Source organism: Canis lupus, chromosome 4 (assembly GCF_011100685.1).
Source record: "Canis lupus familiaris isolate Mischka breed German Shepherd chromosome 4, alternate assembly UU_Cfam_GSD_1.0, whole genome shotgun sequence".
Taxonomy (NCBI): domain Eukaryota; kingdom Metazoa; phylum Chordata; class Mammalia; order Carnivora; family Canidae; genus Canis; species Canis lupus.
In genome coordinates this window covers 8,569,261-8,587,996 of record NC_049225.1, presented here as the reverse complement: position 1 = coordinate 8,587,996, position 18,736 = coordinate 8,569,261, and the positions used below count along the sequence as shown (strand labels likewise).

At 45.1% G+C, this 18,736-nt stretch overlaps 2 protein-coding genes across 2 annotated transcripts in view; one reads left to right on the top strand and one right to left on the bottom strand.

Annotated features, from left to right (window-relative positions):
• Window positions 1-3,997: 3,997 nt before the first annotated feature.
• On the bottom strand, window positions 3,998-18,695 carry C4H1orf131 (chromosome 4 C1orf131 homolog). Its single transcript, XM_038533920.1, has 7 exons — window positions 18,565-18,695; window positions 17,342-17,688; window positions 7,274-7,330; window positions 6,466-6,561; window positions 6,236-6,322; window positions 5,670-5,722; window positions 3,998-4,484 (listed from the first exon to the last, which is right to left on the bottom strand). Exons 1-7 carry the CDS (start codon window positions 18,650-18,652, stop codon window positions 4,346-4,348), a joined length of 867 nt encoding a protein of 288 aa, XP_038389848.1. The 5' UTR covers window positions 18,653-18,695; the 3' UTR covers window positions 3,998-4,345.
• GNPAT (glyceronephosphate O-acyltransferase) overlaps window positions 18,064-18,736 on the top strand; it is a 35,132-nt gene continuing 34,459 nt past the window's right edge. Inside the window, exon 1 of the mRNA XM_038533917.1 lies at window positions 18,064-18,226. Coding sequence (XP_038389845.1) covers window positions 18,206-18,226 — 21 coding nt within the window. The 5' untranslated portion in view covers window positions 18,064-18,205. The remainder of the gene's footprint in view (window positions 18,227-18,736) is intronic.

The following is an 18,736-nucleotide window of genomic DNA, read 5'->3' as shown; positions in this document are numbered from 1 at the left end:
ACCTGGAAAGAGGTCAACCTGCCTTTCTGCCTCCTCAGTCACCTTAATTAAATTCTAGTATCTAAGGTGACCCCAAACCAGAGTGTAACTCCATTGGTTCCCAAGGTGTCAGCAGGGGAGCAGCTCTGAAAACCAACAGGCTAAGAGGAAGACGGGAGGCGCCCGCATGGCAGCTCGGAGGCTGCTTCGCAGTCGTCTCAGCCCTGGGATCTATTTGCACGACCCACTAAGGGAGAGTTCCTGGCTTTCTCAGTGAACAACATCGTTGGCTTCAGGCAGGGGCTGGGAGTGGAGACCTCATCTGGAGTCTTGTCTGGAGGCGTCACTGTTCTCTCAAAGAATGCAATTCACCAAGGGCACAGGCTGCCCACCCCAGTCCTGGGAAGGACCCCAGCAAGGTGGGCACCACTCATCAGGCCAGGCCCTCAGACAGGCTCTGAGGAAAGTCCCAAAACAGACTTCAGGTTTGGAAAAGTGACTGCCTGTGGCTGTGGAAGCAGGAACGTGGCAGGTGTCTGCTGGGTGACAGCCCACCTGGGGACAGACCTTTGGAGCTCCTCCCACACTTGGTGACAGGTGTCCCAAGCCGAGACTTCCTCAGCACAGAGGAAGCGCAGAGTAAGCAAAGCAGAGGATGTTAAATGCATGATGTAGAATTGCTGCTTTCCCACTAAACTGTTGTATGAAGCATGAGAGATTTGTTTCATGTTGGCAAAGGAATTGAAAAAGTAACAAGCTTTGTGTTCTTGTTTTGACTGTCCACAGAACTTCATGTTCCTGCCTTTCTTTACCTGTTTTTCTTCCTCCCTCTGACCCCACCCATCGCATCCAAGTCCTGTTGGAGTTGTTGGTATATGGTGGCAGCTCTGGGTCCCGTTGGTGTTCATGTTTCATTGGAAACACGGAGGGGGGGGGGGAGCGGGGGGCGGTTGTTGGGGAGGGGGGAGGAAATCAACTTTTTTCTAATTTTTGTATTGGTACCCACAAGCGTTTGTATTTTTTGAATTGCAAACACTGTGTTTTCTGGTCTTTGGGGGTTGGTTGAACTTTGTGTATTGCCTTTTGGAAAACCTGAGTTTTATCACAGTCTTAAGCAGATTTGAAATAAATTCTTTTGACACTGCCAACAACTTAAAGACAAGGCATGGTCTGTAATTACTGTTCAGCAGCAAGGCAGGCCTCTTTCCCTGCAGGCCCTGATTGCCAGTGGGTGGCCGGGGCAGAGGCTGCAGGCCACCCTTTCTCTCACCTAGAAGGTCTGGGCCTTGTGAGGTGCCAGTGTCAATATGGCCACATTGCACGTGCCCATGAGATCTTGAGGTGATTGCATGACTCAAGAGGATAGGGTCCATCTCAAACAATGGGGAATTTGTGCATTAATTCTTGCAAGGGGCAGCAGGGCTGGAAACTGATAACAGGTAACATATGGTTTAGATACATCCATGAATAAACATTGATCAGAGGTTACATGGAACAGATTTGGGGAGGACATCCTTATAACCTATGAACACCCAGGAGACTGACCACCCCCTTCAACCACACGACTGAACCCAGGTGTGTCTGACCTGAAATCTCTGTCCCTTGTAGCCTGCCTCAAACTATGATCCTCGGGAGCACCCATGTCACATGCCTCTCAACAGCCCCTTTGGCCTGGACTCACAGTTCAGCTACCCGCTAGATCCCCAGATGACTTACCTGGGTAGTGATGATTGCGATGAGGCAGCAGGACATTTACTAGAGGGTGCTCTGTGGATCACCCCCCTTGGAAGCAAAGGAAGCAGGACTGGCCAGACTTTAAGCTGTACCACAGACCCAGTAAAGGCCTCGGTCAGTCTAGGCTGGGAAGTGAGCACTGGGTTTTAACATCCCTAACTCAATCCAGCACAGACTATGGGCCACCCCAGTGTGGGGGCAGGTGAAGTTATCCCCGCTCAGAACAAGGAAGTAGTAAGTATTCATTCCTGAAAGGGGATCTGAGACCACATGGCATTCACCATCATCTCTGTACCACAGATCTATGCTTCACTGAAGTCTGGGGAGCAGCTCTTCCAGAATTCCAGTGAGGGAAGCTCAAATAAGGCTAGGGATTCAAACTACTTGTCCTGCCACTGTAGCCAGTCTTGGAGCTTCAAGGGACGCTCACTGTCTGCCTCTTCTCCCACTCAGTCTAGACTCCACTTGCCCTCACCTAGTCACCCTCTGCTATCCTGGAAGTCTGAGCCTCAGGTCACCAGGCCCTTCTCACCCAGGGCTGCTGTATTTGTCTATCAAATATCTATCTATTTGACTATCAAAATCAGGCAAAAGGAATATGAAGAGATGCCTGAGGGGACTGCCTGGGTGCAGACTGTTCCCTGCCCTCACTGGGTGACAGCAGCCTTTATCTCCGCTTGATGGTCATGGTCAGCCACCCCCACAAGGTGGTGGCTCTTCTCTGGACTACTGGGTATTCCTGTGGAGACAGGAAACTCAAAGTCCCTAGGTAGGTCACTGGGAATAATGGTAAGTGGGTTGAGCAATGGTTGATCTGCCAGATGTGGCCAGGACGGGAAGAAACCCCTGCAAAGGGGAAACGGGAGTATGAAAACAGTAAGGGGACACTTATCCACTGCACTGAAGCTCATGTCCATTTCCTTTGTGGCTGTTGTCAGAATCTTCATCATAACCATCTTCCTCTGAATGACTGTTTTTCATGGTGGCTTCTTTCTGCTGCTAGTATTGCTGGAAGAGACTTTATCAGCAGGGAGGTAAAAAGCATGGTCTTAAGCATGATCACCAGCCCCTAAAATAATAGGTTTCTCTTAGTCCCTAAACGTCTGAGTATTTCTAGAGCACCCAGTGGTAACAAAATCATTCTTTAAGTATTAATTCAATAAATTATAAAGTGAAACTAAAACAAGGTAACTATACTTAGAATACTTAGAACTTTTCCAGAACTGACCAGCCTGCGGCTGTGGTCCGGAGTCTAAGTGCTCAGCTGTTTGAGCCACGTGGCTCATGGAGGGCAGGGTGACGGAGGCTGCCTCAGACCCTGGGCTCTCTCTAGAGAAATGGAGTCAGACTGCCCCAGGAGTCACTCTGATAGGTCACTTCTAGCTCCTGAAATGTTTCCTGGTGCTTTGTCATGCTTGGGATCTTCTACACCTTTTTTAAAAAACAAGAAAAATCACTCTTAAAAACTGCCGAAACATATATCCTGCCAAGTAACACCTTCCAAAATAAATTTGGAAAAGAGGACATGGATTCCACTCTTGCTTCAGCTCAGAGCTTTCCTGGAGCTCCTCAATTGGCAATGCCTTTGGAGTCAAGTTCTGACCTGGACAAGAACATCAGCCTTTGTTTCAACCAGAACCTTACTATTTACTAGGTTTGGATCAGAACTTTTTGGTCATAAAAAAAAGTCAAAATTAACACCACTGAAAACTTTTTTCTTAATGCGTCACAAGCTTTGAGAAGTTCCCAACACCCTCAGCAAGGGCAGTATCATTAAAAAAATAAATGTTTAGCCACCCGAGGTGATTATCTTGAAGGAGATAACATTAGCATACGTGTCCATACTAGGACATGAGTTAAAGTCTCTGCTGTGTTAACAGTCACAGCCACATTTACTACAAAGTTGTGTTTTGTTTACATAACTTCTTAGGAAGGACATTTTATACAATGGGGAAGCTAAAACCTACAACTGTTTTTCCTATAAAACAGCTGACGAATATTCACACTCTTGATCTCTTCATGATACAGTATCATTACATCACTTTTAGAAAATAAAAGGCAATTTCGGGGCACCTGTGTGGCTCAGTTAGTTAAGTATCTGACTCTTGATTTTGGCTCAGGCCATGACCTCAGGGTCATGGGACCAAGCCCTGCTCCATACTCCATGCTGAACGAGAGTCTGTTTGGGATTCTCTCACTCCCTTTCCCTCTGCGCCCTCTGCCCCACTCGTGTGCTTGCTCTCTCTCTAAAATAAATCAATCTTGAAAAAAAAAGAAAAGGCAATTTAAAGCTAATCATTAGCATTTACAAATCAATAAATTATTACATTTATGAAAAATTACATTACAAGCAAATGTACAAAACACCAGGGAAAGCGAATCTAGCATAAATCTTGTTGGAGAAGGTTAAACAATCTTTTCAATAGATTTGAAAAGCACTGCTGTCCCTTCTCATGCTCATCACTGTAAAACAGACACTTGAGAAACGACAAATTTTATTATTTCTATTTGACGTTTTTTTCCCTAAAATAGAAAAGCAGTCTATGAAATATGAAATAAATAAGAATAATCTGGAAGTTTTGTGGGAGTCCAGTTTCAGTACAATGTTCTTCCCTTTATTTTATGAAGTATTTCATTTAGCCACTCGAGACGAATTTATTTTCTTGATATCAACCTGGCTCAAAATCAGGGTCCCATTTTTGAATTTTCCAACCTGCCCAATCCGTCCATTTGACAAAATACTGGGAGCTGATTTCTTCTTTTTGGATTTCCTGCAGTTAAAGGGAGAGAAAAGTATTAGAGTTAAGCTTATGAAGACGGATTGCAGCACCATCAACCAGGTGACTGTGGTCTGCTCCTGCAAGCTCCTGGGATCCTCCCGTGCACACCACCCCCACTGCCCTACCGCAACAACCGCCTGCCTTCCTGTGGTCCCTGAAACATGCCAGCTGCCTTCCTGTCTCAGGGCCTTTGCACTGGCTTCTTCTTCTTCTTCTTTTTTTTTTTTTTTAAAGATTTTATTTATTTATTCACGAGAGACAAAGAGAGATAGAGGCAGAGACACAGGTAGAGGGAAGAGCAGGCTCCATGCAAGGAGCCCGACGTGGGACTTGATCCTGGGTCTCCAGGATCACACCCTGGGCTGAAGGCGGCGCTAAACTGCTGAGCCACCAGGGCTGCCCTGCACTGGCTTCTTCTATGTGCAATGTTCTTCTACAGATCTTTCTGGGCTGTCCCCTCCTCTTCACTCAGTTCTCAACTCAGAGCCCACCCCCAGTGATTTTCTTTTATAATGCTTTATTGCAACCTCTTCACAGAACCTTCCGGCACCTGACATCCCCTTTCTTACCTGTTTGTATGTTTTGGTGTGTTTCCCTCACTACAATGTAAGCTCCTCAAAGGCAGGGATACCCCTCATGTGATCATGGCTGTATCCCCGACACCTAAGACATCTATATGCTTGGCACGCAGGGAACCCTCAACAGACAGACATATGTGGCCAGGATAAATGACCATCCGCATGCCAGCTCTCCAGGAGTCCAAGAAAAAGGTTAAGACAAAAGATGTCAATTTTGAAACAGTAACTCAAGGAGGGAGAGAAGGCATTTTTGAACAAAAGCTAAGAAAGAAGCATGAAGCAACAAAATCAACACTCCGTCACTCAGATGATGGTGCTCCACCTTGTGTGGTATGGCAGAGCCCAGACTGTGCTGTCATGTGGGCAGGCTCTTGGGGGGGGGTAGGGGGGGAAGATCCCCAATTCAGTTCTGAAGTAGCTGTTTGATCTGGGGCAATGTCCTAAAACCTGTCTTCTCCCAAGACTAGATCAGAATGCACAGAGACAGTGAAGCACTCTAACAGGTCAGAAACACCAGGTAAACTCAAGGTGTTATTTTCAGGACTAACCAGTAGGTTTATCTGGATAACTCCCCCTAGTACCTGAGGATTTCACTCACCTGTCTTCCTGCCCTCTCTTCTTCTTTTTCTTGAAAATATCTGTGTCCTGGGCCTAATTTCAGGATTTAAGACAACATATATGTCAATAATGGGTAATGGAGATTCAAAAGCAGACAAGAGGTTTGTGATCAAAAGCCAGGGAGACACCATTTACTTTTCATCTTTTTCTCAAGCAGGCATATTAAACATACACTCAATTTCATCCCAAAACTCTCTCAAGAGTGTGAAAGGTCATTCCAGAAAAGACTTACAGGAGAAATATGAAATCTTCCATTTTAGGGGAAAGGGAGGGAGCATAGCATCCACCCCTCTGTGGCCCCTATGTTCTATACAATGTAAAATACAACAGAGGAAAAAGATCACAGTAGTTTACATGATCTGCTGGCTTACCTGGCTACTGTTATAGAATGCAACTGACCTGAATGGGTCGGGGAAGATAATCATTTCACCCTCCATCTTACTGTGGTCTATACTGCTTCCCAGGTAGTAGGTCCAGCATTCCCCTGTGGCCAACCACAGGCAACTTCTTGCTCTAGCTTAGTAACAAAAAGGCTGTTACTCGTACCATTCTCTTTTCTTCTTCCTTTGCTGCCTTTTTTCCTTTGATCTGCTCCTGCAGAACCTTGTAATTCACATAACTGTTTTTGGGAGGCTGAAATCCAAGGGGGAAAAAAAGCCAAGAGATAATAATTTTTTATTTTGCAAAGATCTCTCGGTGACCCCTGTCCTCCCTTGCCCTGGGATCTCCTCTTCCTGTATCCTGTCTACTGATGGAAGACAGTGGCAGCCCCTCACCTTAGCACCCAGCATGATGGCACGTTCCTGTTCCAGGACTCGTTCCTTTCCCTTTCCATAACCTGAGATCCCGAACCGGTGCACTTCCAAGCGAGCCTGTGGACACAGACCAGAATCAGATCCAAGTGCATCCCAGAGACTCCAGAGAAGAAATACTCCCTTGGAGCAACACACATCAGACAGGATGTGCTGTGGCAAAAACTCTGTTGTGCTGTAGTTTGTGGAGCTTTGTGGAGGTCTTAACAATAATCTCATACCATAACCTCACAACGCACGTTCTCCCATGTTGAATTTTGGATAGCAGAAGCAAAGACTCAGGAGCACACAAACCAGCAACAGAACTAGGACTGAACGCAGAGTTCTGTATACTCTGGGGTGCTCTCTGAAACGAGCTATTACCCTAATGGGCAAGAATTTCGACCTAAAAGTACCTCTCCAAACACTCTTACTCACACCAAGAAACCATTTCCTATAGCAGCTTCAAACACAGATCTATGTTTGTCTTTTTTTTAAAGATGCTGCAGAGGAAGAGAAAAAGCCACTGATGCCACTCTTAGCAATTGAGTTACCTCCTCCTTTTTTCTCTTGCATTTTAAAAACCTAGTTACAACAGGAGAATACACACATCCCTCCCTACTTTCTTACTTACCACTGCATTATGGGCACTGCAGTCACAAACCATCATGTTTTAAATGACAGCCTAATATTCATCAACTGATGTAGTGTGATTTACTTCAACCACTGGACATGTAAGCATATTTTGTTCAGTATTATAAAGCTGAAAAAAAATTAAGTTTCAAACACATACCTTCTCTAAGTTAAATTCTTGTCTATCCACATCTTTCTCAAGGATACTACTTTTGGTCTGAAAGAAAAAAAAAATTCTTATTAAGATAATCTGTTTCTATATCGTTGGAGTATTTGTCATCAACAGAGTAATCATATTTTAAAAGGCCTTGAAACTGTCCCAGATGCCTAAATACCAAACAATAACATAAGTATGTTGCACAAAAGCTGTAATGGAAGAAAAATGGAGAAAAGAAATGTTAAGGTATCAGAGCTTAAGAAAGGATAAGAAATTATTTTAAAACACAAAAATAAAAAGAGACGATGAGACCAATGTCTGTCTCTCATAAATGACATGCAGATTCTGTGCAGCAGGGGAAACAGTTTAGAAGAGGGTGACTAAGCAGGGATTCTGGAGGGTAAACATTTTATATATATATATATATATATATATATATACACACACACACACACACATATATACACACACACATATATATATATATATATATATATTTTTTTTTAGAGGAAAGTGTGTGGATGAGCTGAGGGGAGGGGCAGAGGAAGAGAGAGAGAATCTTAAGCAGGTTCCACGCCCAACATGAAGCCCACTCTGAAGCCCAACTCGGAGCTCAATTTTAGGACCCTGAGATTATGACCTGAGCCGAAACCAAGAGTTGAACGCTTAGCTGACTGAACCATCCAAGTGCCCCTGAATATTATATTTAAATAACTCTTTCTCTCCCTTCTTCCTCCCATTCAGCCCTTAAAATAATGGCTAACAAAACTCTCGTAACCTAGATATTTCTTTCAGGAACATCACAATTCTAGAAATGGTGGAGATTTGGTTTATAATTCCCAGTAGAAAATAATAATGCTGCAAATGCCTTCAAAGCATGACTCTTTACACTGATATAGCCACTCACTAGCTTTGGTTACCAATCCACAGAACTGACCAGAAGCTTGAGATTTTAAGGGAATATATTGTCACATCTGGCTAACAGCAGCAGTCACTACCCAACCCCATCCTGGACCAATAGGAAGCAGGCTCTAAAAGCTGTGAAGCCTCTAGAAAAGGCCCCCCTCTCCCTCAAAGGACAATGTTGAAGACAGATAGCCAGCCAGCCGCTCAGCAGGGTGGGACCTCCTGCCAACCCGCTCAGCAGGGAGCTCTGCAATGTACAGGTCTCCCGGTCTCTCCTTCTCCGAATGGAGCTATACTTCAGCTTATCCTGGTCTGTTCCCCCAGTGTGTATTTTGGGTGTGCAGGTCGGTCACTGAATGCTTCCACAGGTGACAGGCTCTGTCTCTGTGAGGCCATACACTGATCTCACAGAGGGCTTCTTACAATGAAAGTGGATAAGGTGTGCGGTGGTAAATGTCAGTGAGGTCCAGTAAATAGGAAGACGTGGCCAGCGCTCTCATTATTAGCTAATCCACTGTGAAATAACAGTCTCCAGCAGTCACCCCAGCACTGCTCATCTGCTGGCATGCTGCATGCTGACACCCAGCTGGACAGGCGGAACATGGTACCATGAAGGATGACTGCCGTGCGCTAAGCATGTGACCCTGTTCTGGGCTCTCAGTCACAATAAAGGCATCTTCCACATTATTTTACCAAGATTTCTGACTTTTGTTATGCTTCCAATTTTCTTCCATCATGTATTTCACAGAATCGAATGCCTAAGTTAAGGCGATGGGCACACAAAGGACACCAGGCACTTCCATTCCTCTATGCCAGAAAGTCTGATTTCGTGTTCCATGTCAGAAAAAAAATGCTCTATTTCCTTGAAGTTAAAAAACCTTTTCCATTGGCCTGCACACCCAATCTATTTAATATGATAAACAGTAATACTACTTTTGGAAAACAAATTGCTTATATCTTAATGAATTCAGGATTATCCAGAACCTCTAATGCAAATTGTATGCTAAAAAGAAAAACTGTATGTGGTTCACAGATCTCCAAAATCCCATGAAACATTTACCTCCTTTCCTAAAAATTTAAAGAGTTCTTTCTCTCTCTTCTTCCCTCCCATCCATCCAATGAAAGCAACTAATTATGTCTTCTGAGTTGGAAATTTCATTCAGGAGCATGAGATTCCCAGCAGTACTGGAGAAGTCACAGATGCCCTCAGCAGCCCTGTATCAGATCAGCACGAGGAAGGAGCAATCTAAGTGGACCTAAGTGCTGTGATAAAAATCCCTGGCCACCTGTGTGACAGTCACTGTGGGGCCAAAAGTCCTGTGTCTGGGGATGACCCATGGAGGAGAGGGTCACAGCCTCTGAGGTCCCTGCTTTCCCCTGCAGCCCCACAGAACACCAAGTCCTTGCACGCAGGCCTCCATTTATCCTGGTTGTGGGGACATGCAGGCTGAGGGGCAGTGTGGACAGAGTTAGCAGGTGTGGTCGGTCACACATAGACAGCTTGCTATTCCCTCTGTTATCATTTCACTAGAAACATCTCAGCTTTGCAGCTCTCGATGTTTGAGAAAAGGTTTGGATTCTAGGTCTTTTTTTTTTTTTAATAATAAAAGCAAACATTTAGAAAATAATTCTTAGCTCACTGTCTTGTGATGCTGAGTCCATAGGCATGAACCCACCAATATCTAATATCAAAAAAATTTTTTTTTATTTATTTGAGAGAGAGAGTGCATGTACAAGCAGTGGGGAGGGGTAAAGGGAAGGGAGAAGCAGACTCCACACTGAACAGAGAGCCCAATGTGGGGCTCTATCCCAGGACCCTGGGATTGTGACCTGAGATGAAGGCAGATACTTAATTGATTGAGCCACCCAGGTGCCCCCAATATCTAACTTTTATTCACAGCTTTAAAGACCTTTCAGTCCATTATTCATCATATATTGCCTGATTTAGAAATCATCAGTAGTTTTGCCTGTTTTCTTTTCCCTCATGCTCACTGTAGCAGAAAGCTTACTACCTACAGGCAATACTAGGTCCTCCCCTACTTCTTGCTCCCTGCTGGAAGTTTGGCAGGGCTACATGACTTTCTTTGGCCAAAGAAGTATGAGCAGAGGGGACATATGCCCCTTCCACATGGAACTACTAAAAGCCATTCACTGACTCCCCTTCTTCACCAAAGCAACTAACAGCCTTCTTTCTAGACGGTGGAGCCCCTATTATCCTGGGTCCCTAGATGAGCATGGTGTGGAGCAACACACTCTGTCCTTGCTAACCCTGATGGACATATGAAAATAATTAACTTTGCCTTCAAACCACTGAGATGTAGGGAGCATGTTACCAAACCACTGCCTAATCTATCCTTTATTTTTTTTATTTTTTATTTATGATAGGCACACAGTGAGAGAGAGAGAGAGAGAGAGGCAGAGACACAGGCAGAGGGAGAAGCAGGCTCCATGCAGGGAGCCCGACGTGGGAATCGATCCCAGGTCTCCAGGATCGCGCCCTGGGCCAAAGGCAGGTGCCGAACCGCTGCGCCACCCAGGGATCCCCCTAATCTATCCTGACCTGTAAAGCCTTACTGTCCCACACACAGGAAAGAGAAATGTTTGCAGATTTTGAAAACGTGCATGTTAGGCTCTGAAGAAAGAAGAAAGCTATAATACAAAGAAAAGTTTAGGGGTGCGGGATAAAAGCTGGCAGTCTCCTGGGCTAAGTGTGCGTCCATGGGCTGACTTTGCTGACCACGACTATTTTCTGCTGCACTGGTTAGATTCTTTTATTCTACTAGTTACATTGTCCAACCTTGTCCAATGAGAGAGTAGTTCAGTAATTAAACACTCTTTTTAAAATTCGAGCAGTTCCAAGAACATTGGGAAATTTATTCATATCTTCTAGAAGGCAAATTACTTCAACTGTGTTACTCTCCTCCTAATACTTAACCAAAACTGGTTTGCTAAACAGGAGTGTGGAACAAAGTTAAAGGGTGCCCTGGAGCATGAAGCATTTCAGGGATGAGTCCTAGGGAATGATCCAGATATTGTAAAGGTTATGAGAGCAGTTAAGAACCTGTGGCGGTAACACAGGGACAGGTCTTTCTATCTAGTGAAGATCCTAGACCAGCGCATTTGTGTTACTAAAAAGATGAAGAGCCTAACCTAACCTGCTCTCGCTCTCTCTGGTGTAGCAGCTTTCAAGCCAGAAACCCTGGGGTCAAAACCTGAGCTCTGGTGGTCACTTCACATCCACAATCCTTTCTGTGGAATTCTTAGAAAATTCAGGAGCTTTCACATTTGAGAAAAGTAATATTGTGAATGTACTGAATACAATATATCATTTTCACTGGGGGACAAGACAGCACCTCATGATTAAGTACATTCATATTTCTGCCGCAGTGTCTATGAATATTCATGCCAAATGGAACAAACAAAAATTATTCCTTAGCCCCATGAGTTGAGTTCAGATCAGCTTTTGCTGCCAAATAAATCTAAAACACAACAAAACTGTGACTTCCAAAGCTCTGGGGTTCTGGAACTGTAGATATGGGGTGACTGACAGTTTAAACGTAGGCAAGTATCTTAACCTCTCTCAGGCATCGATTTCCTCTGTAAAATGAAGACAGGGTGCATGAACTGTGAGGATCCAGTGAAATAATGAATTAGTGAACAGAAGTAATCACCTGTGATACATAGTATGCACAGGAAATCTTAGTTATTAAAGTGATTTACTGCATGCTTAGTAGCAGTCTGCATGTACCTGTGTCCAGGCCATAAGGGCCAAGAGCCTCTTCTGATCTAGAGTCCACTGTTCTATTATTTCTATTCCCTCTTTCTCATCCCTTTTCTATGGAGGCCACAAAGAAGGCTAAGGTCCAGGACGCAGATGATGCTAAGGGTAGAGAAAATAAAATACTAAGATGTATCCCTTGAGCAAGCAACACTTGGATCATTTCCAGCCACACATGGTGCTTTCAGTCTCAAGACCTTTCTTCCTCACAGGCAGCCTTACACTCACCCCTCAAATCCGGAGTCTAGGCCACCCCATCTTGAACCAGAACCACTGTAGTAAACTCCTAACCTAGCCCCCGTAGGCCTCTTGCTACTGCTTATTTACAATCTACCATACAGGGACCTCAGTGAACGTTTAAAATGTAAATCAGATCACCTCGTGCCCTAAAATTCTTTGTGGTTTTCTACATACTTTAAATTTCAAAGGCCTTGGCCTGTCCCTCTACCACGGCTTGGACTCTTCTCCCCTTTGTCCTACTCCATTAGGTTTCTAGCTTCCAGAACCCAAAGGCCTTTTTTTTTTTTTTTTTAAGATTTTATTTATTTATTCATGAAAGACAGAGAGAGAGAGAAGCACAGACACAGGAAGAGGGAGAAGCAGGCTCTATGCAGGGAGCCTGATGTGGGACTCGATCCTGGGTCTCCAGGATCATGCCCTGGTCCAAAGGCAGCGCTCAACCACTAAGCCATGGGACTGCCCTCCATAGGCCTTTTCATACCTGGCATGACACTTCTGGCTCCTTTCACTGGTAAGCTTTAGCAGAGCCTCATGTCACCTTCTCCTGAGACTGCCTGCCCACTCTACCAAAAGGAGGTTCTTCCTATTAACTCTCAAGACTATTTCTCTCCCTCAGGGGGTTTAAAACTCTCCTTATTTTATTAATTTACCTGATGCTTGATTACACCAGTAGACTGTAGATTCTATGAGGGCAGAGGACTATATCTCATTCACTGCTGGATCTCCTGGCAAACAGGAGGCACCCAATTATTCATGGACTAAATAAGGAAGATCATAATCTATTTCCTGTCAAACTACTTCTATAGTCACTGCTTTATAAAAGGGATATGATCAGTTAGTTCATTTGCAGGTTAGACAGTTGAAATGGGTAAAATGTTATATAGATGGTGGCCAAGTTCCCCGATTAATCCATTAAAAGGCGTGTTATGGGGAGGGTTCCCCCACATAGCAATGCTCCCACACCAGCTACAATTCAAACTAATGGTGACACTCTCTATCTGGAGATAGCATCAGATTACACAGGTTGAGGGCTCAGTCCTACAAGATGGCCACCCATCTCATTCTCCAGCTGCAAGTTCATGCTGTGACCTGTGTGTGCTTCTGACCAACCACCTACAGATTAAAAGTTCCCATGACTCCCTCCTTGGGTTCCATTAGTTTGCCAGGGTGGCTCACAGAATGCAAGAAACCTGTCTAACTTACTAGAGCACTAGTTTATTATAAAAGAATATAGGGGATCCCTGGGTGGCTCAACGGTTTGGCGCCTGCCTTTGGCCTGGGGTGTAATCCTGGAGTCCCCGGATTGAGTCCCACGTCAGGCTCCCTGCGTGGAGCCTGCTTCTCCCTCTGCCTGTGTCTCTGCCTCTCTCTCTGTCTCTCATGAATAAATAAATAAAATCTTAAAACAAAAACAAACAAAAAAGAATATAACTCAGGACGAGCCAGATGGGGGGATGTACAGAGTAAGATAATGTGGGACAGGACGAGGCATTTCCATGTCTTCTCTGAGTGTGTCAGTCTCCAAGCACCTCCACACCATCACCAACCCAAAAACTTTCCAAACTCTTTGGGTTTCTACAGAGGCTTCATTTCATAAAGTATGACAGATTAAATCATTGACCACAGGCAATTAATTGAGCCCATTATTTCCCCCCAGAGGTCAAGGAGATGGGATTGAAAATTCCAAATTTCTAATCATGTGGTTGATTCTCCTGGCAACCTGCCCTAATTCACTCACTATAAAAGATACCTTTACTCTCTCATCACTTAGGGAACTATAAGGGTTATAGGAGTTCTGCACTAGAAATGGGGGACAAAGACCAAATATATATATATATATTTTGTATTTAAATCACCATACCACACCATGAACACCTGTTTCGATATACAATGTAGTTTAACCACAGTACTTATGGCACAAGCCTAGGGAAAGAAGGTCATTTCCTGGGTTCAGGCAGGGCCAGCTGGGTTGTCCAACTTGTCAGTACCTCTCATGTATTCTCCAAAGACAACTAGCTGACTCCATGCAGGCTATCATTATCTTATTAGACATTTTTGCTGATTCCATGTCTGTCTGAACTGTCCTACAATGACCTGTAAGCTTTCAGAAAACAGGGGTCACAACTATCTTTTACCACATTATACAAACTCTTAGCATAGCATCACATATCCTAATTACTCCCAACTGACCGACTGACTATTCCTTAGCTGGCATTCCCAGGATATGCCATTAATAACTAGCGTCATATTCACTGGTATTTGTTTACATGTTGCAATGTAAACATCCTGAAGTCTTGTACAGGCTTACGTGTTTTCACTGTGTTCATAATCTGTCTCTTTAGCCAGACACATTCATGTGTTCAAAGGATAAATTTTAAAAAGGAGGAAAGGACAGAACGCCAAGGACAACTGAAAAATTTCATTAAAGTCAGGAAATCCAAAATGTCAAATGAACTGAAGTTCCTGAGAAAAGCCAACTACAGTGAAAAAGGGATCAAAAGGGAAGGGAAGGGCAGCCCGGGTGGCTCAGCGGTTTAGCACCCCCTTCAGCCCAGGGCGTGATCCTGAAGACCTGGGATGGAGTCCAGGGTCCGGCTCTCTGCATGGAGCCTGCTTCTTCCTCTGCCTATGTCTCTGTCTCTCTATCTCATGAATAAATAAATAAAATCTTAAAAAAAAAAAAAAAAAAGGGAAGGGAAGGGAAGAAGATCGGAAAGGGAAGAAAGAATCCAACAGTCGGCAGCAAATGTTCTATTATTAAGAGACAGAGAAATGCACCCATTCAATGCCAACGTTTTTGTCCTATTAGAAACTTTCCATTCTAGAAAGAACCCAGCAAGTGTAAGAGGAAACAGAAGACCGAGACACCTGAAGAAATGAGGGAAGGTACTCAGATGCTTTGTTCGCTAAATTCTCCAAATGCAGAATTAGATATAATGCAAAGCCAACCTTTTCCTTTGTGTGGCACATAGAGAAAATACTACTCTTGGTAAGGTGCACAACAGTTGGCTGTGGTAATACCAATCACTGTAAGTTCCCTGGCTGGCTGAAGGGCCAAGGGAATCCACTTCCTATCCTGCCTTAACAGTTCCCAGTGTCCCATGTTTGGAGTATGAGTTGGAAATTGACCTAGAATCCTAAAATCAAGGTAGAGGATTACAAAAAGCACTTAGTCTTTGAAGAAGGCATGCTGGTGAGTGTGACATGAAGAGCTGGCTGAATGCTAGGAAAGAGGACACAGATGGTTTTTTAAACCATGAAATAGATGTGGAAAGCACTGGACACTAGCATGTGATCACAAGTTCATCAAGAAGGATGCACGCCTATCTTTGTGGTGGGTTGAACTGCTGTCTCCAAAAAGACATGTCCATGTCCTAATCCCCAGAATCAATGAATGGATCTTACTTGGAAAAAGGGTCTTTGTAGGGTAATTAAGTTAAAGATCTCATGATGAGACCCAACCTAGATTTCAGGTGGGCCCTAAATCTAATAACAGCTGTCTTACAATAAGGGCAGAGGGAGATTTGAGACTCAAACATATAGAGAGCCACATGCAGATGGAGGCAGAGTTTAGGATGATGCAGCCACAAGCTAAAGAATGTTTAGAGACACCACAAGCTGAAAGAAGGAAGGAAGGATTCCCTTTCAGAGAGGAGTGTGCCTAGCCAACACCTTGATTGTGGCTTTTGTGGCCTCCAGAACTAGGAGAGACCAAATTTCCATCCAGCAGCCCTAGGAAACTAATACAATCCCTTTTTCCTTTTATGAGACAAAAGTTTATAGGACATGAAGAATCCAACAGAAATAGAATATTTGGATTTTTGCAATATATTTGACAAAACTATAATATCCTTGTGGGAAAAGCTGGATAAGCAATGACATCTCTCTCTTGGCCTGAATTTTGAGTAAGGCTTACAAAATTCAGTCTGAGAGAGATTACTGCTCAGTGAAATCAAACTGCTTTCCAACAGAATGTAAGTTCCTTGAGAGAGAACAGTTTTCTCTCTTGCTCAATGCTGTATCCCGGTGCCTGAAACAGCAGCCAGAAACAGTTGTCGAATGACTCAGTTTTCTCTGAGCACCGTCAAGCAGAAGGCTTATCGGTATGAAAAGATCCACTCAGCAGGCTTGCATTTCTCAAACTCTGCAGATTCCTAAGAAAGTCTTATTTTCATATTTGGCCCTTGGCTGGCTCCTGGGAGCTGACCAATTGGAATATTGTCTGATAAGAGTGTTTTTGCATCCCCAAGCCTTGAGCCAAGCCACACCAAGTCTGCCCAGATCATTTATCCTAACACTGTGATTTATGGAGAATACCTGCTTTTATTCTAGGGGTCTAGAGCTTTAGTAACTAAGGTCAGTCTGCATGTCTACATAACTGACCTCTAACAAAAACCGTGGACACCCAGGCTGGGGTTGAAAGTGGTTAGCAACACTTCCCACATACTGTCAGAGGACACTGCTGGGGATATGAAACATCCCATGCAACACCACTGGGAGGGGATATCTAGACACTTGCACTTGGTTTCCTCTGGCCTGACCCAATCAGGCTTTTCCCTTCACTAGCTTTCACTCTGTATCCTTTTGCAGTGGTAATTTGTACCTGTGATGATGACTACATGCTGAGTGTTGAGTCCTGTGAGTGCTTTTAGCAAATCCTCAAGCTTACGGGTGGTGCTGGGGACACCTGACGTGGTCTATATAGAAACTAGAAACTCATCTAGCGGTGCCTGGCTGGCTCGGTCCCTACAGCTTGCAACTCTTGATCTTGGGGTCATGAGTTCAAGCCCCATGTTGGGTGCAGAGATAAATAAAGAAAAACTTATCTTTCTAATTTTTTTAATAAAAACTTTTTTAAAAAAAGGTTTTATTTACTTAAGAGAAAGAGAGAGAGATTGCACATGCCTGTATGAGCAAGGGGAGGGGCAGAGGGAGCATGAGAAGCAAGCTCCTGGCTGAGTAGGGAGCCCATTGTGGGACTCAATCCCAGGACCCCAGGATCATGACCTGAGCCAAAGGCAGACACTTCACGGACTGAGCCACCCAGGTGCTCCCCGCAAAACTCTTTTAAAAAAAAAAGGAAAAGATACTTATCTAAAACTGTGATATCAGGGTTTTCACCATATACATATAAACCAACTCATTACCTGCATGTTCTCATTTCGATCTAGCTTCTCTTTTCTTTTTTTATTCCTGCTGTGAAATTCTATCACTTCTACTTGCTCCCTGCTGTTCTTCAGGGTTGAGGGTGATGCTGCAGCACAAGGGACTTCTGGTCCTGAAGGGGGTTCTGCGGGGGTCACAGCAGGAGTGCACTGCAGCTCTTCTTGGAGTTCCTTGAAGAAGCTGGAAGCACTCTTCCTTTGGCCTCTTACAAGAGAACCAGGTAGGGGAGCTGGCTCTCCTGTCACTGCCGCTGGGGTCCCAGCATCTCTCTTCTTGTTTTCTCCTTTCTTTTTGCTCCTTTTCTGTTCTGCTTCATATTGTGTTTCTCCTGTTTGTTCAAACGCAGAGTGGAAAAAATAAATCGCTTTGGTTTTATCAAATCGTTAAATCACATGAATGCGCTTAGGTGCGAGCCAGGGCTATCCGCACCCAGAAATACAAAGAAAAAAAAGTTTTATTTTTCTTCAAATGGGGCTGTAGTTGCACAATTATTTTTTACTGTTTAAGCAAGCTCAGAATTTCGACCAATGGCTCCACGCTAAAACAGATCTTGCAGTATCAGGTTACAAATTTAAGAAATGTTTGCTCCTTAAAGTCCCTAATGCCTTGGCTCTCTGCGTTGTGTGTACAAGGGATGTCCTCTGACGTGGAGCAGGTTCTCAGAACGCGTGGAACCGCCTTCTGGCTGAAGTGCCAGGCGGCTGCCAATCTGTAATAACTTTCTATTTCCTTTTCCCCAGGCCAGATTGAAGGAGAGCACAGACTGGCCAGCTTGGTATTAGAAAAGGCTGTGAAAAGCTTTACGTGAAATCATCTAAGAAGTCTGCGGAGAGGCACCCTGAAGGATGGAGCTGGGCCGAGACAAGGTGGTGCCGACGCCCCGGGGGCACGCGGGGCGGGAGGGTGGCGCCGGGAGGGCGGGCTGCCCAGCGGGCCGCGAGACTGACAGGGTGGGCTGTTCCGGGAGCCCAGGCCCCGCGCGCATCGCCGTGCTTAGACGGGCCCCTTGGCGCCCACACACAGGGACGACTCGGGTGTCTGATCCCTGGGTAACAGAGCCCGATCACCGCAGCGGTGTGTGCCGGACCCATCCGGGGACCCAGGTCGGAGGCGCTGGGGCTGCTCAGCCTGCGGGAACCTTTAGCCTGAACGCCCAGGGCGGCCCAGTCCGCTCTCCACGTGGGCGCCGAGGCCCCGCACTCACCAAAGTCGTAGAGGTTCCGGAGCAGGGCGTCCAGGAGGGCCCGAGAACCGGCGGGCGCGCGGGCCCCCGGCCCCGGCTCCTGAGCCATGCGGGCCGCCCCGCCGCGCTCAGGCCCCGAGCCCGCCGACACCCGCGCCTCGCGCGGCCCGCACTTCCGACTTCCGACGCGGTG